General features: G+C 38.1%; 1 protein-coding gene across 1 annotated transcript in view; it reads right to left on the bottom strand.

The window, feature by feature from the left end:
• CSMD1 (CUB and Sushi multiple domains 1) overlaps positions 1-24,039 on the bottom strand; it is a 909,441-nt gene that overhangs the window by 97,927 nt on the left and 787,475 nt on the right. Inside the window, exons 40-44 of the mRNA XM_044419148.1 lie at positions 19,391-19,460; positions 16,948-17,064; positions 14,099-14,308; positions 5,719-5,907; positions 1,709-1,886 (exon numbers count right to left, since the gene is read on the bottom strand). Of these exons, the coding sequence (XP_044275083.1) occupies positions 1,709-1,886; positions 5,719-5,907; positions 14,099-14,308; positions 16,948-17,064; positions 19,391-19,460 (764 nt within the window). The remainder of the gene's footprint in view (positions 1-1,708; positions 1,887-5,718; positions 5,908-14,098; positions 14,309-16,947; positions 17,065-19,390; positions 19,461-24,039) is intronic.

Below are 24,039 nucleotides of genomic sequence, written 5' to 3'. Positions count from 1 at the left end.
TGCTGTTCTCCCCCTGCAACTAAACCGAGCATGCTTTGTAACTGATTTCTGGACTGCAGTCTTTTTTTCTTTCTTTAAACTTTCTCGCGCCGCTTGCCGAGGTTGACTGGCTGGCCCAGCCAACCCGCCACAAGCAGCAGCATATATATGCCTAGAAGTAATATCCACTGAATTCAAGGTGCTTTAATTCCATATTGCAGCTGAAGTGCTTCAAATCAAAAGGGCATCCTGTCAAAAGCTGACCTAGGAAACATAATGATAAACCTCCATGGGTGATTTTTTTTTCTGCATGGTTTTTCAAACTGGTGGTAGCTAACAGTTTGAACATCTGACCAAGTGCTGGGGTGAATCATAGCTTGTAATTACATAACCAGGAACAGGTATGCTGTTAGGGTGGTTGACAAACCACCCAGAATGCTCGGAAAGATTTACATTTGCAGGTTGATTGTTAATTAACCTAACAAGCCATTGTGGCCTGGTTCACATGTAACAACAAATTATGGTAAGCCCCTGCTGTTACTCAAATATTCATATAGAAGATTCCACTGAAGTGAGATGTCCCACAGTGAAATTCACCATAGTAGTTCCTTGTTAATTGTGACCCAGGTCAGTAAAAGCTTCTGCTTCCAGATAAGTAAAACGCTTTTGTAAAAGGTTTCTACAATGCAGCACAAAGCCTTAATGAGGTAGTGAGGGGGTCTTTTCTAGGGAGTAAGTTACAACACCTTGGCACTTTCTGAAAAGGCCCTCTTTTTGGTCCCAACCTGGTGTATTTTAAGATCATTATGGCAAACATCAAGGCCTCTGTAGAAGTCTTAATTAACAGACTCGCTCGAACAAAAAACTCAAACATAGTCCTTCTGTGCTATAAAGGCCATGATTCAAAGTAAGATTCAGAAACCAAATGGAAGCCAGTGTAGTTGTTTCATGCTCCCAATACACAGTTCCAAAAATCTTCTCAATTGTCTTATTTTGGACCCAATTTCAAGACAACCTTTCAAAGATGTGAACAAACTGCAGTAGCATATGTGTTACTGAGCCCAGATAGGCAGTTTCCTTAAATATGGGTAATTGGTGCAAAATTCTATGCCGAGCAAAAATATCTGGGAGAATTTCCACCTGAGCATATAAGAAACAAAAAAGATTCTAAAAAACACACAAACAAGCCTGCATTTTCAAGAGGAGTCCTACCTTATCCAATATAAGTGACCAGTCTTACTGACACTTGGTCTTGTCTAAATTAAACTGAACTTTAATAGGCCATGTCCAGCCCAAACTGCCTCTAAGCGTCACTCAGAACTCTAAGCAGCAGCTGAGCCACTCTGGACTATGGCAGAAACGAGAAATATAGAGGGGTGCCTTCTTCATAGTGATGGCACCAAAGTCCGAGATGATATCATCCTCTTGCATGAATAGACTATATATCATATTTCATATGGTAAGGAAAAAGAAAGTGACAAAAGAAAGCTTGACATGCTAGCTTGGTTTCCTGCTAGAAACCTGGTATTTACAAGATGCTTCTGAAATTTCTCTATTTCAAAGCAGGTTTGCCACAGAGGTTGTGAACTTACTAGTGAACAAAACCTACATCATGTGCACATACATGCTCACTCTATGCACTGTTTCCACCTCTGTGACTATAGGCAGTTGGAGAAAAATGTACAGATAATACAAATACCAGCCTGTATGGCAATAACAGCTAACATACCAAACTGCGATGTAGTCATTCACTAGTTCTGTTTGGAGTAAGGTGAAATTGATATAGATCCCATGGCCCTGGGGCACAGTAATAAGCCATGTGCAATCTTTTGAATTTGGGTATTCATCTGGAAATCCTGGAGAATACACAGTACCATTCTGAGATGTTACGTTATAGCCACAAGGAGCTGAAAAGGAGAAGAAACAGGAAGACAGGTCATATAGCAATTGGTATTGTGTTTAAGACATAAGAATCCAAGTCCTCAACAAAGCAATGTCTACATCCTGTTTTTAATATAACATTAACACAATACAGAAACACAGAAGAAAAGACAACATAAAACAGATTAAAATTAAGAAGAGAAAAAGTCTAAATAACAGGCAATGATAAGCCAAATACTGAAATAATTATTTTATACTGAAAGTTTGGCTTAACGCAATAGCTGTTACTACACAGAGGTAAGGAACCATCTTATTTGCTTGGGACCATGACTTGCCTGGTCAAACCCATACTCTACTCTCCTATACACACACACACAAACTATACAAGCAAACACATTACAAAGTACCAGCAGTTAGGCTTGGAAAAAGACTTCACATTGGATTGCTTAATTGCTGCAGTTGGGAAACTTGGAGGAGGCCACAGCACACAATGAAGTGCTTGATGCAGTGCAGGGGGAGCAGAGGGTTAACACTCACTATCTGTGTCCTTCACCAAATTGCTCCATCTATTTCACTGATAAGCTGGATGGGGGGTGGACTTCCAATGGCCTTAATGAGATGCCTTTTCACAAGCTTAAGTGCTATAGGAGTGTTTGGGAAAAGGGCAGTCTGAAAGGCCACTTATGCTGCATTTAGCCAGTAAGCCACCAGTATAAGTTGAAAACTTTATCCTTGCATATTCAGAGATGAAGTTACCCAGTCTATCACTTCCAACCAATTTGCTAAGAGCTAAATGATTTGTGGACCTTTGGCTTAGGCAGTTCTTTGAATGCAGCACTAATGTATCTCCCAGTTCTTTATGTATATACAAATATTTGTTTTGGTCTACAAAACTACAGTTTTTTATTTGCATGGTACCTTGGTTGCAACCCCCACCTTGGGGAGCTTTGGCTATTGGGCAGTATAGACATATAATATATTGAGTGAAGTATGCACACTCAAAACATTCAGTATTCTGAATCTATGTATCAAATTATGCATTCTTTTTTAAAAGAACTATTAACCTCAGAAAACAACAGGAAAGAATCATGACTAACCAGAGATGGAATGGGCCTGGAGCAAAAGGAACATGTTTCAACTGTCTCTCATGTCAAGTGCATATATTTTGGAGCTGGTACTCCATAATCAGTATGAATTTTAGACACAGGTGGTAGACGTGGAAAGGTATAAAGTAGGTTTTGATTCAGGTAACATATTTTTGGATTAAATTGCTGTGCATAAATTACCTGGAAACTTTAAATCCATTGGTCTTACTATTGGATAGGTTGAAAAACTGAAGAATAAAAGGGTAATATTGCTTATATGTTAGTTTCGGGTTCAATATAAATAGCAAAATATGGAGAAAGAAGTACATCTTTTAGAAAATGGAAAAATAATAACTTGCATGAAGTATTACTAGATGCAGTAGAATTCACTGCATAAGAAAATTTGGGAGGACAGAGATACAAATGATTCCTTAGTACAAAGGGATTACTTTATTCAATACTGGTGACAAAAGAATAAATAGAGAAATAGAATTTTTAAAAGATATATTATAAACTTGAATGAAGGCTGGCTAAGATATGATGAAACTGTACAATTTATGCTGGAAATTGATTGATTGTGTGTGTGCATGTGTGCATTTGTATTATAAATCAATAAACAATATTTTATGTTAATGTACAAAAGAAATCTATTGGTTTACTGGAGGAAGAAGCTTGTGGATTATTCTATTCATAGACTTAAAATGCACACTGCAAATAATTAATATAGCCACTATTATATCTAGTCATGACGCAATTTAGTTTGCAGGTTCCCATCTGGCTTTTTTGCATGACAAAGAGAGATGATATTGGTCATTTTAGCTGCTTTGCTCTTTTCCAGAATATCCATTTATGGATGTTAGGAAGTTATTTTAATTATAGCACTTCAGTATAATTAATTTGAATTCTAGGCAAGACACAGAATAATTTACTCTTTTTCTCTATGTATAATGTGTGAAATTTCAAAGTAATTTGAGGTAATTCAGAGTAACAGGACTGAAATGTAAGCAGCTGAGTTTTAAACTAGATTTAAAATATAAATAAGGCAGCATAGTTTAGAGTTCTAAATTTATGTATGCAGGTGCACAAAGGGCAGGCAAATCAACATCATGAACTATGAAAGATATTTAAATGATCATTGCAAGCAATTAATAGATTCTAGAGCTGTTGGAAAACTGCTAAAATCCTGCTAATCAGCTATTTGCAGGGAGTGTCTTCCAGGCAGCTAAGAGAGCCTTGAAAGAGTCTGGATAAACACCCTGACTGTTGGAAGAGCAAGGGGCACTCTGTGCTTAAGACACATTCGCACATGCAGTTTTCCAGCCAGGCTGGGATTCACACTCAGAGGCCTGTTTTGTCACTGAGAAACATTTTTGGTATGCAGAACGCCTGTAAACACTCAATGCACAGCAATTTGACCCTACTCCAGGGGTGGGCATGCTTAAGTGCATGGAAATCCTTTCTATCCCTCCTGTGGGTTACTTTCCCATGCCAGTGAATTATGGCAGCCCCACACCATCAGAAATAGGGGGACAATTTTAGCTTGTTTTCAACCTGATCTTTTCCCACTGCATGAGCACACCAGAGTCACACTGGGCCATGTGTTGCCTGACCTTGCCCTCATCCAGTGCCCAATGACAGATTGTTCTCCACGAAAAGCAAAACTATGTAGCAAAGCTGATTTGGGATTTCCCTCTTTCTTCACTACTTTGGCCCTCAGAGCCCACTATTTATGAAGTTCAAAGATGGTAATTCTTCAACACATTTAGTATCATGGTAGGTAGAAAAGGCATCTACCACACCTGGACTATGAACAATGGCAGCTCATAATGCATGTCTTCAATGCATGGGGAAGGTTTATGGTCCCTAATGTTTAAAAATCTAAGATGGAGAAGAAAGCAACCCTTCCTATCCTCCCTAGCATCCCCATTTTTGATGATCCCCTCCTCCTCCTGAGAGGCCCCTCCAAGTCACCTCCTCTCTCTTCATCTTGCCTAAAATACAGTGGATTGGTGGACGGAAAGAGGTTTCTCTCCCACCAGCATCTATTGCAACAACCCAAACTCCTACTAGCACTGAAAATTATGTTTTCTAAAGCACTATTGGTATCTTCTGAACATCCTATAAACTCAGGCCAGGGAAATCTATATCTTCAAAGGATAAGGTGTTTAGTGAAAAGAAGGGGATTTACAGGATGACAGGTATATAGGCAGAAAAGAGCAGGAGGGGTCTGTCCACATTATACTCCTATGGTGTGCAATGGAGCTTGATATTAGGTGGTGAGAAAATTGATGAGGCTTAAATTCATTAAGATTCTCAGAGTTCTATCTCAAATTTTGTTTACCTCACTGCCATTTTTAATGCAATCTGTTTTTCTTTCCATATGAATTGGAACATTGCACATTTTTGAAAGGGTGCAGGAAAATGCACACTTTTCCATACAGTGTAAAAATGCAAGTTCAGAATCATGGGAGGTGTTCTCCAAAAATGTGCTTTCATTCACATTCAGAGCTTCAGATGGGGCAAATCAGAGTCATAACCAAAGGGTAATGAAATTTCACGAGTCCCTGTGCAATGTGTAGGTAAGCTTGGTTCAAGGCAAATTATTTTCCAGGTTTAAAGAGCAATACTTTGTTGAGAACAGTTACAAATCAAACTGTTTTTGATCAGTCAAAGGAGTGCAATTTGTTTGACAGAACTGCTGCCTCATCTGTCCCTTTTAAAGATAGTGAGGAAATTTTACACTTCAAACAAAGTTACCATGAGTCATAGTTACCTTCACACTTTGGAAAAGGATGGTTCCAGTTCCTGTTGATACCATGGTGGCAAGTGAGAATGGAATGGCCAATCAATACATATCCAGGATAGCATTCAAAAGATATTGACTGGCCCACACTATAATCTGAATTGATTATATATCCATTGAAAAAAGGAGGTGGATCTGGGCAGTTTTGTAATTCATATGCTGGAAAAAAAGGCAAAAAATCATGAAACGTAATGTTCTACTCCCAGAAGAAGCAGAAGGAGAAGTTTGTTTTCTGGAACCTGATAAATTTATTTCAGACCAGTAAGACACACAGAATAAGAGAGCAAAGTAAACACAGTACAGTTAAAACAGCTTATCTCAATTTCATAACTTTACAATGGATTCATATGACACTTTCCTTCAATACAAGATACCCCTGTCATTTGATATCCTATTCCTGAATGGACTTATTCCAATATGTGTGTGTGTGTGTATGTTAGCACTAGTGGATACCAAACCCTTTGTGCAACATATGGCTACATGAATTAATCAATAACCTTTGTCAAGCAATCCATTTTCCTTTTTTATTCTAACCTGCAAAAACTACTTTTCATGAAGATGAGTCTGCACACGTGTTAAACTTCCGGTATGTATTATTTTGTGCTGTCCTCATGATCTTCAAAGGTGGAGCAGAACACTTGGTAATTGGGCAGAATCAATTCAGCTCCCCCATCCCCAGGGAGCCTTGGAACACTCTCCATCGTGGCCGCCGTTGGACAAGGAGCCTCCTTTCACATGGGTCAAATGCTCTTGAGTACAAACTAAGAGATGGGGCATGGCTGCCCTTCCACTTTGTCCTGTCTCATCTCTATCTTGCTTTTAGCATTGCACTCTCAGTGTGGCAGTTTGGACCCTGTCCTATTTGAAGAATGGCACTTAGGGTTGTACAGACAACTTTAGGTAACTTGCTATTTCCTATGCGAAGTAATGTGTCCAAGTGCTGCTCTGGGTTTTGTATGTCCTTTATATCCTTTCCCTTTAGTATATTTAAATCTTAACTCTAGTATTGTGTGTGCTTTCTTCCAAGTAAGCCTTGGTACTAAATTGAGAGTTCTATACTTCATTATTGCTACTGTTTAACATTTCAGGCCTAGAGCTCTGAGATACACATTGCCATTTTGGGCTCTTATTTCATCGGAATATCCTGCAACACTGGAGGGTCCCCTGGCCCTAGGAGTATTCTGCAAGGCTGGGGTGGGGGTGCTCCCCTAACTCAGACTGAAATGGATGTAAGGGGTGGTGGCGGCAAACTTGACTGAGGTGTTGCTTGGGCCAAGCCAATTTTTGTCCCCCCCCCCCCCCCACCAATACTGCTGGATCAAGGGCACCTCCCCTTGCTCTCTTCACAGTTCTGCTTGGTGCTCCCCTTCATGGGATTGCCACTGCAATGAGAGGAAGAGCAAGGATGCATGTGCCTACAATCATGGGTGCATCATCCACACAATCATGTTCCCATCAGACCTGTCCCACCACTTTCCACACTTTAGGACAGGCTACTCCTTGCATTCCCCAGTGATTTGGTAAACTGAGCAGTCTGTGTTCCATAGCACAACATACCACTCTGCAGATGCAGTGCTTGCATGTGAGGTCAGTGGGGCCATTACAGGCACGTGGAGAGGAAGGTCTGGACAGGACTGATGTACTCTTTTCATCCAGTGATCTAAACAGATATCACTAGTGTTATGTACTGTGGGAATAAATTAAAACTGTGCTTTGCTAGAAGATTATAAATTCTTCAAGAAGTGCCTCTTTATTACAGGATTATCACAAATGTAGCAGAAACCTGGGCTGCCTAGTTTGCTACTTAAGATAAGTAGCATTTGGATAAGGATCAAATTATATTGTCTTCTTGCAAAGTGTATTTTCTTATCTCCTGTGATGTGCATGCCATGTCTATTGTAACCAATACAACATATATTAGTCAGAACTGTTTTGAAATTTTTGGACTCCAAAATATCATATTAATGATTTAGATGTTGTTTAATTTAATAGTAGGTACTTTTTGTGCAATTGGTAAGAACTGTACATGAGAAGGGGTAAACAAGATGTTCTCTATGTTCAGTGTGATTTCATGGAAAGTCAAGGGGCCATGGAATTTGAAGGCGCAGAAGAGAGTTCTTTCTGAGTTCAAATTACTACATACTGAATTGAACTTTTTCTTTCAAGAAACCCAACTGAAAAAGGTAGTTCAACATTTGTTGAGAAAAGTCTATGTTGGTGCGATGTATGTGACTGATAGCTTGAGGTGGTTAAAAAGGGCTGTGATGTTAATTCATCCATTACTCTTTTTTCAGTTCAACAGGTGATTATAGATTCTTATGGCCACTTTATGATCCTGGCAAGGCAATATATTGATAAAGGAATTGCTGTGATGAATGTGTAAGGGTCTAGCAATGACTCTGCCATTATGCTTCGTGATTGTTTTCAGCAAATTTATTGATATTGCCTATGATGATCTGATTGTGTGTAGGGACTTGAATGAGATTTTAGACTCGGTGTGGGATAGAACTATGCCTGCTCCTTGAAGGCAAATACTGGTACGACTTACACATTGGGCTTATACAGTTGAAAATACTTGGAATGATGCTCAAGTAATGTTGCATACTGGCAGGAGAGATTGCATCTTTATTTCATTGGTGCATCATAACAGCTCGAGATAAGAGTTTTTATTATTATTAAGTCTAGGTCTTTGCTACATTAAATAGAAGTCTGTGAGATTGCTGCACTGATAATCCAGTGTATGCCCCAGTCTGGCCAGAGATGCACTTTTCAGATCTGCCAAGGCCCCCAGATCTTTGGTGCCTTAAAGTTTCTCTTATTAATAATGAGATGTTAAAAAACAGATTTCTAACTACTTATCTACTTTTGAAGATAATGGGGCACTACTGATTCTTGTACCATTGAGTAGGAGAACACTAAAGTTTTTACAAAGGGTCATATTCTTTTCTTACTGTTTTGTGGCAATATAAAAGACATCTCTTATAATCCAGTTCACCATTTCTGGAAATACACAAATTTAGGAGGAACTGCAAAACATTAACTGTGATTGAATAATGCAGTTTAAAAAGATAGAATTTGCTTTAGCCTGTTTGCAAGAGACATACAGGGAAATTGGTGAACATGCTGGCATGATTTGGACATATTGTCTACAACAGCAGAAATGTGGTATTATTTCAGCTTTAAAGAAGAGAATTATTTGGTTTGTTTATTTATTTTAAATTTTTTGTATAATGTCTGATTACTATAAAATCTCAAGACAGCTTACATAACAAGCCAAAATATTAATATATATTAAACAATATTACAACCATAAATACTTAAATGCCTTTTCTACAGATATAAATGTACAACTCTGAAAGTTTTATTCTCATTTGGATATGCGTAGTGAAACTTCGGAGCAAGATATAAATACCTCCCTCTGACCTCATATTAAGCTTCAATTCTTCCATGAAAAGATTATTTACAATGGCAGTTTGTCATGCATCCTTTGAGTATGGAGTAAAAGCAGTTACCAAGGGAAAGTGCCAGGTCCAGATAGGTTTCTAATTCAGTCACATAAACACTTCCATTTTCTTTCCAAGTGACTTTAAAATTGTATTTTTGAACTGGGCTCTCTTTCTTCATCATTAAATGATACATGATAAAAGTGGCAAGGATTATACTTATTTTGCCATTCAAACATGTTCCTATTTAATGTAGATATTAAAATATTAATTTATAGCTATAGATGATATAGAGATAGATATATGATAGATATTTAATAAATATCTATTTTATTTATTTATTTATTTTTCAATTTATATCCTGCCTTTTTCCTACAAAGGGCTCAAGGCAGCTTACATCATTCTCCTCCTCCATCTTATCCCCACAACAACAACCCTGTGAGGTAGGTTGGGCTGAGAGTCTGTGACTGGCCCAAAGTCACCCAGTTGGCTTCATGGCTGAGTGGGGACTAGAACCCAGATCGCCTGAGTCCCAGTCCCAGGCTCTTAACCACTACACCACACTGGCTCTCAGTGTGTTATCTATTTGTCTGATAGATAACAACATTGCAAGATTGGGTCAACAAGATGTGGTAGGATTATTAAACATAGCTGGGGGTTGATAATCTTGGATTAACTGTTTAGTTTATAGCCTGAAATGTTTATAGAACAGACTAGGCTGCTATTATTCCTTTGGATGCCAAAAAAGCCTTTGACAAAGTTAATTTGATTTTCATTTTTTTCTAAAATGAGCGATGAATGTTTCATGTTCAACCTCTAGAACTAGAGTAACAATTAACTAGCTATTTCCAGTTTTCTTTTTTATTTGGGAGGAGTACAAGACAAGGATTACCACTTTCTTCATTGATATTTGATTTATGTTTGCAATCTCTGATGTGTGTCAGACAGAACAATAGTATTCATTTTAAATAAAACTTGCTAGAATTTAAAATGATACAGATTATCTCTTTTTGTTGGTTTTCCCCACCCAACACACACACTTCCAGGTATTTATGCTAGTTCTGATGCAGTTGATAAATAATTTTATGACTGGTCCAGCTATTCAGTTAACTGGTGAAAGGCTGACTGGGGAAAATATATCATATGGTACAAAGATTTATTTGGAAATACTTATACCTAGAGATGCATCTCAAATGATTAAGTTAAAGGAGAATGCATATATATAATCTCTCTATATCTGTCTTTCTAAATTGATGTGGATATATCATTTATGAATAAACTACATCATAGGAAGACCAAATACCACTGTATGCCTCTGTTCAAGAATTGTACCTATATGACATCTGTTCAAATATTGAAAGTGTCATTAGGTTCTCAATGCATGACATTAAAGGAAGTGATCATTTATGCTTCTAGTGTTGTAATACTAGTCTTGTGTCTGTGCAACAGGTATGTGAAATCCATTTAGATTAACTATAAACTAACACATAACTTCCTACTAAAAATGATCCAAAATTGGGTTGGAGTCTTGTAAGAATCCGTGGAGAAAAAGCAAAGAGTTTGCCACAATAAATTCCAAGGGAAAGTCTGAGGGATCTGAGGTTCACTCCTGTCCAGATTCTGTAAGCAATATCTCTTCAGAATTTTTCCTTGAAAAAATCAGCTAGACTTTCTAAATATTCTGATTCCACATAAAAACACTTTGTTAGTATGTAGTGCCTTCTCTCACACCACACACGCATACACACATTTGTTGTTCCTCATAATCACATGGGATAGAAACTTTGGGCATGTAATCAGACCATGCTTTTCCTGTTGGGAAAGTCTACAGCTTCTCTACATGGTGAGGCATATTCTGTACTTTTCAGATCATTTCTCACATTAAATAGAAGTGATCTATATTATGACAAGATTTTGAAGTACCTTATTGGGTGCTATTGAGCTACACAGCAATTTTAATGCATTTCATAAATTCACTGTAAGACTCTGACATTTTTGAATAAAATGCTTCTGTTTACATGGTTAGTCTCAAATATACCACATGTATCCATACAAGCTTAACAGTTATCTGATCTATGACTATTACTGCAAGCTTGTGGTTTGTTCCTGTCCCTTTTTTTCTAATAAGAATGTATTAACTTGATGTCTCCCATTCTCTGTTACTAAAATGGTATCTTCAGTTTATTCAGCCTTCACACAGCAATGCTGTATTAGGACAGGCACATGATTCAATCACAGCTTTGACCTCTGTAAAGGCAGAGAAACTGAAGACATGGTATATAAATCAGTTGAATGATATGCCTTATAAATCACTACTGTGATTTAAAAAAAAGAAAGAGAGAGAGAGAGAGAGAGAGAGAGATGATCTATGAATAGCTTCATGACTTGTTAATTAGGCCTATAATATATAAATCATGATCAGAGCCTGAAAATTCACAACCTTGCTTACAAATCAATGCTATGTGCTCTTGCAGCACAATACAAACCATTCACATATTAGATAAATCAATGGAAGGCTTTTCTCTCGATTCTGCTGCATTTCCTAAAGAGCCAAAAGGACTGCATAAAATGGCATAAACTGCATAAATTTTATCCTTGACACACCATAAAGACTCTCCAATAGGCTTTCCCCCCATGACATCCATAGGGGTGTCTGGCAGTACAGCTTAATTGAAGCCTAGCATCCTCTAGACCAGCTGAACTGCATGCCTCATCCATGTGCCAAGTCATGATTGCTGCCTGCTTTGATGGCTTTAAAAGCGGGTTAGACAAATTCATGGGAGAAAGTCCACTACTAATAATCATGATAGCTGTATGGGAACTGCAAGTCCAGAGCGGATGTGTCACCTGACACCAGTTGCTGAAGGACCTGCTTGTGGGCTGCCCAGAGACAGCGGAACAGATGGCCACTGTGGGAAACAAGGACCATGGTTTGTTCCGCCAGGGCTCACCACAAAATCACTTCAGTCCTCTTTATCATAAATTCCTAAAAGGAAATACAATTGCTATTTGTTACCAGATATATCTTCTTTTGGGGATTTATGCATAGAGGAAGATTTAACAGTAGTGGTTTTGCTCCTTTTTGACAAATGAACAGTTTGTTAGCTTTACTACTGCAGTGAAGAACAAATGTACATGAAAGAACTGATGTTTGTTTTATGATTAGGACAGGTTAAGAGCTAATTTCATCGAAGCTTGTTCCACATTATGGAAGATTTTATTTTAATATGGTTTGTTTCATTATAATCAGCGATGGTGTGCATTCTATATAATCAGTATTATATTTTTACATTGCTGTTAAAATTATATTGTTATTTGAACTGAGTTTTCTCAGGGCTCCTACGGGAAATTTCTATTGGGCAATTGGTTGTTTCATTAAGACTGCAATCACTTGGTTGGGATGGTGTTCTGTGAGCCATGGGATCCACTTCTGAAGGGAGGAAGGATCCATCCACAGAAAGCAATTGGATGGGGGTGTTTCCTATGCTGCCAACATGCTGAAAAATGGGCCAGAATGTGCTGGAGGTAAGAACTATGCTACCCTGGAGTTCATTTCACATTCATTGGCATCAGTAGGAAGGAAACAATTTAAGCAGGGGGGAAACTCATCAAAAAAAGAAAGAAAGGAAATAAAATGTCTCTCCTCCCTTCCTTCTGGCAGTTCCTCCACATTTGGGTTTCCCCACCATCACCAGTAGGATTGCTTTATGAATATGATTCCATGGCTTGCTCCCACCCCACCCTGAATTAGTCATCAATTTGTAAGGTTTTTATGAACTAGCTAAGGCAAATAATTTTTATTCAATTTTCTTCACATACATTTAAAGTCATATACATCTATCAAATACAATTGTATGCTTCAACTTCCCTAACAGAATATTTTTTCATCAACAGTGCTTTAATACGTTCTACTCAAATAGAATTCTGAGCGTGTCTAATGACTTTTTATTTAATTCTGAAACAACTGACATTCTATACTAATTTGTATCCTGTCATACCATCATGTAAAATTGAATTATGAGGTTTCAGGAAACATGATGCTGTCCTCATTCATAAGGCTTTGTTTCACACATGATTATCTTTCAGGAAAAGTAGAAAACAATAATCAGTTATCCAATGCTTCCATGTTGAGAGAGGACTTGCTGTGTGCCCATGGAGTAGTCCTGAGTGGACAATTCTACCCATTCACATCAATGGAAAGAATAACATTCATCTATGAAAGAGCAGCTTGTGAATGCCTCAGGGAACCCATAAAGCTCCAGGCTGGGGGACTATGAAGCTTGCAGCAATATTTGTTGCATTTATTTCCACCTATCCCCAGTAGTACTCCTTATCCTCTGTAATCTACTCCTACATACAACTACTGGCCACAAGCAATAGCTGTAATCTGTACAAAAACTTATAGCTGCAATCCTGTACAAAATTACCTCGGGATAAGTCCCATTTAACTCATCTCCACATCTGAGCGGACATGTATTGCATTGCACTATAAAAGCAGTTACTTTCTCACCAATTCACTGGGCCCTCAGGGCACATTAAATGAACACACAATAGAAAAATATTTCTAGTGCTGAAAATTTTGAAATTTATAATAAGAGATAAAATGTCTATTGTAACAAATAAAGCATTTGCAAAGTTATCCTAGATCAAGCCTTTTAGATAATTCTTATATTATTCTATCACACATAATTTTATTTGCTTAGTATTTCCATTAGACCTTAATACAAATAAAAATTGCAAAACAAAATGAGGAAAGTATCAGTAGTGAATAAGAACAAATTCCTATTTTATATTATTTTTAACAATCAATTACCTTACCAAATGACCATCATACACTGGAAAAGATCAATGCAAAAGAAGGCAATTACTGAAGCGGTTAGGTTAAATATTTTGCACTGATTGCTCACCTTGATATGCAAGTTTAAATCCTTGCCTGTTTTCTGAGTGATCACTATAAAAGTGGATGAGAGTTTCATGTGTGGTGCTTAACAGAGATGGTGGGAGGTCTGTTCCACTAAACTGGCCAATCATAGAACTGGTGTGATAGGGGCCATTCTGAATTTCAAGGAAGTCATGGTTAGCTTCAGTTGAGAAGTTCAAAAAGTGTATATGGGCCCCTATATATAACAATAAAAATAATTCAAAAAGTTATATATGAACTTTTACCGTATATTAGTACCTTTTAACATACATTTAATGAAGTAAACAGATAAAGCAGCATCCCACCACATCTGAATTTTATACCACAGTGTTGAAAACTAATTAGCTGAAAACTCTATATATACTATCGTTAAAAGAAATCAAACACAGAGACATGGAAATCAAAGGCAAGCAAAAGAGGACAATTTTAATTATCCTTTATAAATAGCTTTTTAGCTGTATGTTAACCTGTACATATTTACATAGCACAAGAATACATAAACAAGTATTGAAAACCTATTAGCTGGTTAGCATTTTATGCAAAACTGGTACTATCAGAGATACATGTGAGCACGGACATGCATACTGATCAAAGGGTTTGTTCATGAGACATGCATTGTCTCAATAATCCTTAAGCACTCTTGTAATGTAAGCTGGTGTTATTATCCCCATATTACAGTGGAAGGCAGTGGGGACTGTAGAAGGCAGAGCTAGTCTCGGGTCATGGACAAGTCTATGGCTGGCGGAAGATTGCAACTGGGTGCTTTGTGTCTTACAGCAACCTCTTCCACCAACTATTCTAAGTTGATTGCTGGGTCATGCCCCACCCTGCCTATGAATTTGGGATGATAAAGCTAAAATGGTAGTAATAGCAGTATTTGAGTGGAATAACTGATAAAAGTACTACATGTAGGAGTACTCTAGGCCCCTACTGATTCCATTACTAGAAATAGATTGTGGACAGTATTGTTAAAATAAAGTTACTTATTATTTAAGGGTGATATATATGGCAAGATGTTATCTCAACAGGATATTAATTAAGTTTTAAAATCGCAAAATAGCTGTATTGTGCCTCCTTTTTAACACACAGGAATTCTATCTGGCAGTCAAGGTCATTTGAATGACAACTATAAAACCATACTTAAATATTCAGAAATGTGCTTCCTGCCTGGAGGAAATTGGTACAATCAATTGGAGGAAACTGATACAATCACATACAAAATGAAGAAAATTGATTTAATCAGGTGTTGGTTTGTGTTCATGATTCAAGTTACACCTGCAGTTCTAAATAGTTTGCATCTTCATCTGCTACTGTGAGGAGGGACGGGAGAGCCACCTTCTGCAACCCACTTCATGTATGTCGGTATCCAATCCAAATGTTTAGGGTTGGTACACATTATTCTTTTTACCACAGGAGGACTCTGAACATGGGAGAAGAACCTGCAAACTCAAGGGAAGGTCCTGCCCTGGCCTTATGTAGCCAACTGTGCCACACACCAGGCTATTCCAGATAGTCCTTCAAACACCAGGATGGATTTTCCTGGAGGTGCAGAGATTAGGAGCAGTGTGAGAAAGCCCACACTATAGAAAACAGCATGGCACTCATTAAATGGAAACAAGACTCTAATTGTGCATGTTTTGCTAGTTGGATCCCCTATCACTATCAATAGACAAGGGCTTCTGTAATATAGAACTACAGAAATCCATCTTGCAACACAGATTACTTTATAACCATAGCAAGTAATGTTTCCATTATCTACAGACTAATTAGTGTCAAAACTCTATACAAATCCCAAAAAGACAAGCAATGCATTTAAAAAAAAGTAACACCCAAACATAATTATTAAGAACATGCCATTATAGCAGGATTTATTATAGCCAAACTGATTAACTTAACTAATTAGCTTAGCATAGAATATTATCTTTACTTAGTATATTACATAAAGCCATGTAATGAAAGAAAGCTGCTAATACAGAAAATACATGAATATCTAGCTAAGTGTTTAACAACAGGCATTTTAATTAACTAAATGTCACAATCCACTATTGCATTTATAACCATAAATCATTTCCTATTGTATTCCAGAGTTTTAGCTTCCCTTGATATAGCATTTATCCATCACCATCACCTCATCCTAATTGTTATTTATCCTACTCTCCTTAAAGTCACAGCTGATAATAAATCCAAGATAGCTGTAAACAAGTTAAAGGTATCAATGAAATTATTTGGGTAGTACTTGCTTGGCAGTTTTCAATCACGTTTGTGATATAAAATTTTAACCTAATTATTTATCCTTGATGAATAATGCATACATCACCCATAAACACATAGGAAATGGAGATGTGTGGAGAGGGCAAGAAATGCAAAGTGATTGGCATGCCCTCTCCTTACAGGAGTAAAAATGGCAGATGTAATTAAATTAGATGTCACTTTATTTCATACCATGATACCAATGCAAGCTGCTCAGAATGAGGATGAGCAATCTTGCTAAAGGTAACATTCCTCTTCCAATTTTCAGATCAGTCCTACCCTTTCCTGAACTCAGTACTGAGCATGTACAATATGACATACTTTGAGAAAATAAAAATAGAAAGCTCCTGCCGGTGGAGTAATGTGCCTGACCGGTGGAGAACTGTCCCTTCAAATTTCTACTAAAAAGTGTATGTAAGCACATTGCACAGAACCAAAAACGTCATTACATGTTATAAACTTATTCGCTGACTTTCCACAAAGTCCCGTCCCCCATGCAAAAAAAGTATGAATGATTTTGGAATCCTGGGGAAATTGAGAGATCTAGTGATGGTTTGAATCACTCTTACCAAATCAGATTCTTACCATATCCAACAGGTAATACAATCTTCCACGTGCATCCTAGATTACTAGGGTAGTTTCCTGGGAAACCCGGGCTCAGGATCACGCCGGCCATGTTTGTCAGTGTGCCACCACATTTTGCTAGAAAATGGAAACTGAACATCAGCACATAATGAAGAAGTCCTTATGCAGCATTCATGTAACTGAAATAATATACACTAACAAATGCACACCATTCTTGCTGTCCTTCTCTGCATAAGCAGGGCTGTTTGTTCCAAAGAAGTAAACTGGAAAGCCTTTTCTTTCAAGAGTTTTCTACATAGAATATGTAAAGGGCCCTTTATTGGTATGATTACATAAGATTACTGCTGTAATGATATGAGACAACAGAGTTTGCGGGGTGGGAGTCAGCATTCAAGAAAATGTGATTGGCTGCAACAGCATGAAGTCCTCTGCAACCTGCCAGCTTGATCTCAGGGCTCAAAATGCATCTGGGGAATCCATTCTGGATTGGGAAATGAAAACTTACCTAAAAATGTACAGGTTGCAGAGAGTCCTGCACCACTGTGAATAGATGCAAAGCCTTTTTCAACAGTAAAAAACAAAACCAAACAGCCATCCATCTCCGTCACCTTGTATAACCACCATTTCCAAGCAGCCACCCTGTGCCAAACACATACACATCCTAAGTATTTTTAGGAGGTCCACTTGCTCCTAGTTCAGGGGAGTTCACTTTTATGCCTCAGAGAAAATGCCAGAAGAAATCCTGTGCAGAAGTATTCGGTTCACGCCTACCCCAAACAGTGCTGCTCTTGGTCTTCTAAATACACAGCAGATGAATGGGAAGCCTGCTTTACTCATCTTCCAAGGTTTGGATTGTATGAACAAAGGGATACTAAAAGGCATTAAAAGATGGCTGATCTACAGTATATTGATGTGTACAACTCCTTGTTTATCCTGATAAAACAGTGACTGGAAACACAGAGATCCATGTAGCAGTAGAAGCCGATGGGTAGATGAGAGTTTTACAGAAAATGCCCTCTGTGTACAGCTTACAATGAAATAACTAATACAATGTTACCTATGAATAATATTATAAACCTATAAACCTGCAAGCCTAAGTAAAGAATAGCCCATTAGTTATGAATGATGCTGATGGAAGGGAGGACAATAAGTGACTCCCCCCCCCACCTCCTGGAGGTCTCTCAATCTTTTCAAAAACCTTGTCTAAAGTTTAGAAGTCCCCCCGAATAGGCTAAGCCATGGTACCGGCTGCCTGGGAGGAAAATGAATTTCTGAAAACTAGGCAATGGCACCCTTGATGAACAAGAGCTGCCACTCACCAAAAGGCATCTCTGTCTGATTTCCAGATCCCCCTCCCTGTGTCTTAGAGGATCCAACTCAGGAATGTCCCCCAAATGTCCATAGAGGCTTTCAGGAGAATGGGCAGGATATCCACCATCAATCCCTTTGGTGGAGCGGGCTGGGGACAGATGGGCTGCTTCTGAATTCAAACCTGGTCTTTATATGTTTATTTGATCGACATCCCACCTTTCCACCAAAGTTCTACTACAAGTGGTAGAATCCTAGAGACCTAGTAGCGCTAATCTGAATGAATTACTAATGCAACAACATTCAACTTGGAGATGAGAAGCAACTCAGAGGAATATTCAATATGAGTAAGGTATTATTTCTCTACCTTGAACCCAAAGAACCATGATAAAGGATAAAATGTACCACTGTTGTTCCTTAAAGTTGTTCATAAACACTTACAGGGCAATGTAAGGACAACAGCATAATGTATTAGCGGTTGGATTACAGTTATACAGTTAATGAGGAAGACAAAGGCTGCAGCACCAAACAAACAAGCAAACATACAAATAGCTGATGGTATTGAAAAGACCCTGAAAAATCTAATCAAGCAAGAAGAAAAATCTTAGATTTGAGGCCACGTTTACCCACTGGCTGTTCCACTGGGTTAGAAACAATCCTTCTATAAGGAGAAGATGCTTCCTGATACCAGAAGGGTTGAGTTCAGTCTCTGTTGATAATAACAAAGCCTAGTATTCATAATACTCCACTGTGAACATTCAGGCCTAAGACCAATTTGCGAGTTTATGGCTAAAGTGAGATTTAAATCAAGACTTCTGCAGGTCATGCCATTACTACATACACCAGTTCTACCAATCACTTTAACTCAACAGAGGAAAATGAATCATATGAAAAGAATGCACATGACAGAGAAAGTTCAGACTCATTTGTTTGAGTGTAAAAAGGAGCAATTCTTTTAAACTGGGAAAATCAGGGTCAACGATTCATAGATGGCAACTGAGTAGTCCAACAGGACATTTTCCAGCCATATGGGCTTGACACCAGCAGAGACACATTGTACTTGTTAAATAAAACTAGTTGGTTTTTCACATCTGTCATTCTTAAAAATATACGTGTTTAGATTATGCATGCATACCAATACACAAAGGAGAAGGATAGTTCCAACGGCGAACTGTTCCAGGCATACAAGAAATATGGGAACGTCCCTAAAAAATAAAAAAAATAAAAAAAATGATGTGTCATTGTCCTCTGTTTTCCCAGCTTACCCTTGGCAATTAAATGTAATGATTCTAACAAGAAAACACCAGTGTTGCTAGTAAAATCCTTTTGCCAATTAATCTCCCCCTGCACTTTACTACCCATGACAGTTTTCTAATTAAGGTTAAACAAAAGACTACTGCAATAATTAGAATTCCTTTAAAAATGGGAAATGAGTTGTGCCACATGTCTTAAGGAATGGTTTCAGAACCACAGTTCTGAACTCAATTATTACATAGGTTTGCAGAGCAGTGTAACATTCTCATTTACATTCATCAGTGCATTACCAAAGGGAGGGCTATTTTCCTTTTTTCAAGATGCAAAACAGTTCAGTGTAGGAAGGGAACTTAAAATCACACACAATTTCTTTTTTTAGTGGAGAGTAAGGATCATGATTGTATCTTCATATCTTAACTTCACAGCCATACAGAGCACGTCTATCTTTAAAGCTATCATATTTATACCAATCCCATGGCAGATATGAATCTTAAAGAATTACTACTATGAAGTTTGTAGGGAAGGGAAAAAAAACTACTGAACCATTTTATATATAAAATGGCAAGTCCCACGTAAGAGATGTGCTGCACCATGTACCCCTGCCATGTCATGTGTGGAGCAGCTCATTCATCTGCCACGCACACAACTTTTTACAGAATTAACATCTGCAGGGCCAGTACCTTTGCACACGTAGATGAAGTAAACTTGAACCTCGCAGTACTGGAGTCCCAGTCCTCAGACATACAGCACTGCACATGAAGCCCCCTTCCCTGCTGATGTTCATGCTGTACATGCAGATACCAATGGGGGGGGGGGGGGGGGCTCTTGGATTATGAGATCTACTTGGTCTGGCCACAACTCCCCACAGGCATTGAATTTCCATAAAATGCCTCTATGCAGAGGATGTTAAAAATTGGGAATCTCTCTTTCTCTCTTGTTCTCTCTCTCTCTTATGTACAAGGTAGGGCAATTAAAAGTTACAATTTCAAAAGTGTCCCTTTTCTTTTTCCTTCCGATATTCAAGCAAATTTCCATCACGTTTTATTCATAAGGGTCTCCGATTTATTTTACACAAGTTTTTTTCAAATTTTATAAAAATAATTTAATTTTAGCTTATTGAGTTTTTATTCAATTTTATTATGGAACTTTTAATTGCCTCCCCCTGTATATGCACACTGTAGAACTACAGCACCTACAATTTATACCCAAACTGTTCTCAGTACAGGTAAACTAACAGAATTTGACACTGTTGTGCAAAAATGCTTATGTAGGTTCCAGTTCTTTGTTGGGCATGGCCGGACTGCCAGAAATGGTTGCAAATTTCACTGTGAATAAAACATTGAACATATTTTAGAGGATCAGAGAAAAGTGCAGTTGTAGGTAGCCTCGGCCCCTTTGGATGACTACATGTATATTCAAATATAACAAGCTGCACAAAGCACAGCACTGAAACAGCCAAATGAAGGCGACTCATTTTAGTTTTTAACCTAGTGATGATATTCAGCAGGGGAGACATGGATAGCTTCTCTACTGTTAAATCTAGTAAAATCTAGAGTGGGTAAGTAGCCCAACTGACATGGGAGCCATTAGACTCCACTAGTAATCAAGCGTAATTTCCTGTTGAGACAGTCACACTTTACTTATGCACCTACAGTTTGCTTTTCTTCCCTGACAGAGAAACAAAACAAAACACTAATTGTTTACCTGCCAGTTTCCCTTGGACTAGAAAGCAGAAGGGAGGAAAACTCTGGTCTCTGACCCTAGCCACCCTGCAGGGGCCACTGAGAATTTGTGTCACATCTATCCCAGGAAGAAAATCAGTGGACGGGGGAGTCTAAATGGCCCCAAATCCATCAGCCAGCAAAGCAGCAGCAGCAGCTGCAAATAGTTTGCTTCCCCTACCACCCTGAGGAAGAACACTGGACTCCAACTCCTGGCTGCTTTCTAGCCCTAAGGCTAGAAAGCAGAAGCAAAATGTACTCCAGTTCCTGTTGTCAGCTACTGGCCAAAGGCAGTATCCCTGCTGCACAGGAAGAACATCCTGGCAAGGGTGAGAATTAACCTGGCCTCATGCATCAACCAGAGAAGGAACAATGGCAGTGAGTTTGCTTTCCTGCCACCTGTCAGAAAGAAACTGACCTCTGATTGCCAGCTGCCCTAAAACTAGAAAGCAGAAGTGAAATACACCCTGATACCATCAATTAGCCTAGGGGCATTTAGTGGGTTTAATGAGTATGTGTGTGTGTCTATTGACACAATTTATTGTAAGCCACTCTGAGGATCATTCTACCAAAAGGTGTGATACAGACCCTAAATAAATAAATACTCTTTCTTATTTTAATCACATATTCAAAATAGAGCTGCCAGGCTGCTGACGGGGACTGGGCGTTGTGTTCACATGACTCCAGTTCTCCGTCAGCTTCACTGGCTTCCCATTGAAGTCCGGGCCCAATTCAAGGTGTTGGTGATGACCTATAAAGCCCTAAATGGCTTGGGTCCTGGCTACCTGAACGAGCGCTTACATCCATACATGCCCGGCCGCCCCTTGAGATCAGCGGGAGAGGCCCTTCTCCGGGAACCCTCCGTGAAAGAAATTAGGAGGGTTGGTACTCGGAGGAGGGCTTTCTCTGCAGTGGCGCCCAATCTATGGAATGCGCTCCCCAGAGAGGTCCACCTGGCGCCGTCGTTATTTGTTTTTCGGCGCCAGGCAAAGACCTTTTTATTTAAGCCGCATTTTAACTGTTAATATTATTGGATTTTATCTGGCCAGGGCAGCTTATTTTATATTGGTATTTTTGTATTTTTAACCTAATGTTTATATTTTTTTAATTTAATATTATAATTATTTTTTAACTTATTGTTGTAAGCCGCCCCGAGGCTTTGGCGAATGGGGCGGCATAAAAATGTTTAAAAAAATAAATAAATAAATAAAAACCCCAGATGATTCACAAATATATGAAAAGGGAAAGCTGCTCTCACTGTCATGAAGTCTAACCTGGTATATTTGTTAGATTATGACATTTGGCCATGCTTCTGAAGGCTGCAATGCAAATGTCTGTACAAAGAAACCTGCTGGATTAAATCAGTGGTGTAGCTAGTCTAGTATCCTGTTTCCCACAGTGACAAACCAGATTCCTACAAGAAGCCGACAAGCAGAATTTGAGGGCAACAGCCTTCTCTTGGCTTTTGTCTTCTAAGAACTGGTATTGTCACTGATCCTAAATGCACCATATGGTGTCTACACTAGTTGCCAAACATTATCCCCTGCTAATTTGTTTCATTTCCATTTAAAGCCATATTGCTTTATGAACATCACATTCTGCAGCAGTAAATTCCAAAATTAACAATGGAGTAAATATTTCCTTTTGTATGTACTGCATCTCCCACCTTCATTGTAACTCTATGTATATATTTATGATATTGATATACTGGCTTTCAACAAGGCTCTTGGTGTGGGTAATAATTAAATGCACAATTTAAAAAAAATACAGTTTTGGCATGTAATACAAGATTCATGATGAAGAATCTGATCCATGTGCTTTCTTGAAAACTATTCCCATTGCATTTACATTGCTAAAGTTAGCTCTATTTTTCTGGACTAGCAAAGGAGTGTTCTTACAAACTTCTTTAGTGCTAAAATAGTGCTAAAATATAACAGAATCTTCAACAAGCACTGCAATAATATTTTTTTCTTAGCTAATGACATGGGCTGTTGATTTTATATGGCTGGTTCTAACAGTTCTTGTTAATTTTCTCTGGTCTAACCTTAGATATTGTATAATGCTGCTACAATCCAAAACTGTAAGAGACATTGTATTCTGTCTACTGGAGACTTCCCAATATATTCCCAATGATGTGCTTAGCTTACAACACGTGTAGTTGTAAGAAGGATTGTCAATACACTGTGATGGAAACTTTATCATAATGATGATGTGTGCAGAATTTTCCTATAGGTTTCAGCTAAGCAATGCTCAATTTACTGTTTCATTCTGCATTCCAGCATGTGCGAACACTGATTCTAGTTCAAGTTCTACAGCTGAGTGAGATTTTTGCACTTAGATCTAAATATGAAAGGTCATCAATTTATTTCTGAATCAGGAAAGACTGCATTAATATATTCTGAGATTATCATAAAATAGCTATTACTACCAAGCAAAGCAATACCACCCTCTGTAAAAAAAAGGTCTCATTAGATATCGAAGATTAAAAATAAAAATAAAATCTGACAGAGAGGCAGGGAAATAAATGTTTGAGTTTAGAAAATCAAACATTCATCTTTGAAGATAGCTCTTAATCAAAGATTATTGTGTAAATGTATACTTATGTGTATTAATGAAGGAATAATGAAAGAATACAAATATAAAATTAATAATTATTAATAATGTAATAAAATATTGGGGTGATACTGTTGGGGATTTTAAAAATTTTGCATATTAAATGCCCCTTGGACAACCAATGGTACAGAGATATCCGTGGGGGGCAAACAAGAGGCAATGACTAGATGAAACACAGTGCAATCTGATACATGCC

The sequence above is a fragment of the Varanus komodoensis genome, unplaced genomic scaffold, assembly GCF_004798865.1.
Source record: "Varanus komodoensis strain SLA01 unplaced genomic scaffold, ASM479886v1 scaffold10, whole genome shotgun sequence".
NCBI lineage: Eukaryota > Metazoa > Chordata > Lepidosauria > Squamata > Varanidae > Varanus > Varanus komodoensis.
The sequence above is the reverse complement of the archived record's forward strand: the minus strand, read 5'-3'. Positions and strand labels throughout refer to the sequence as shown.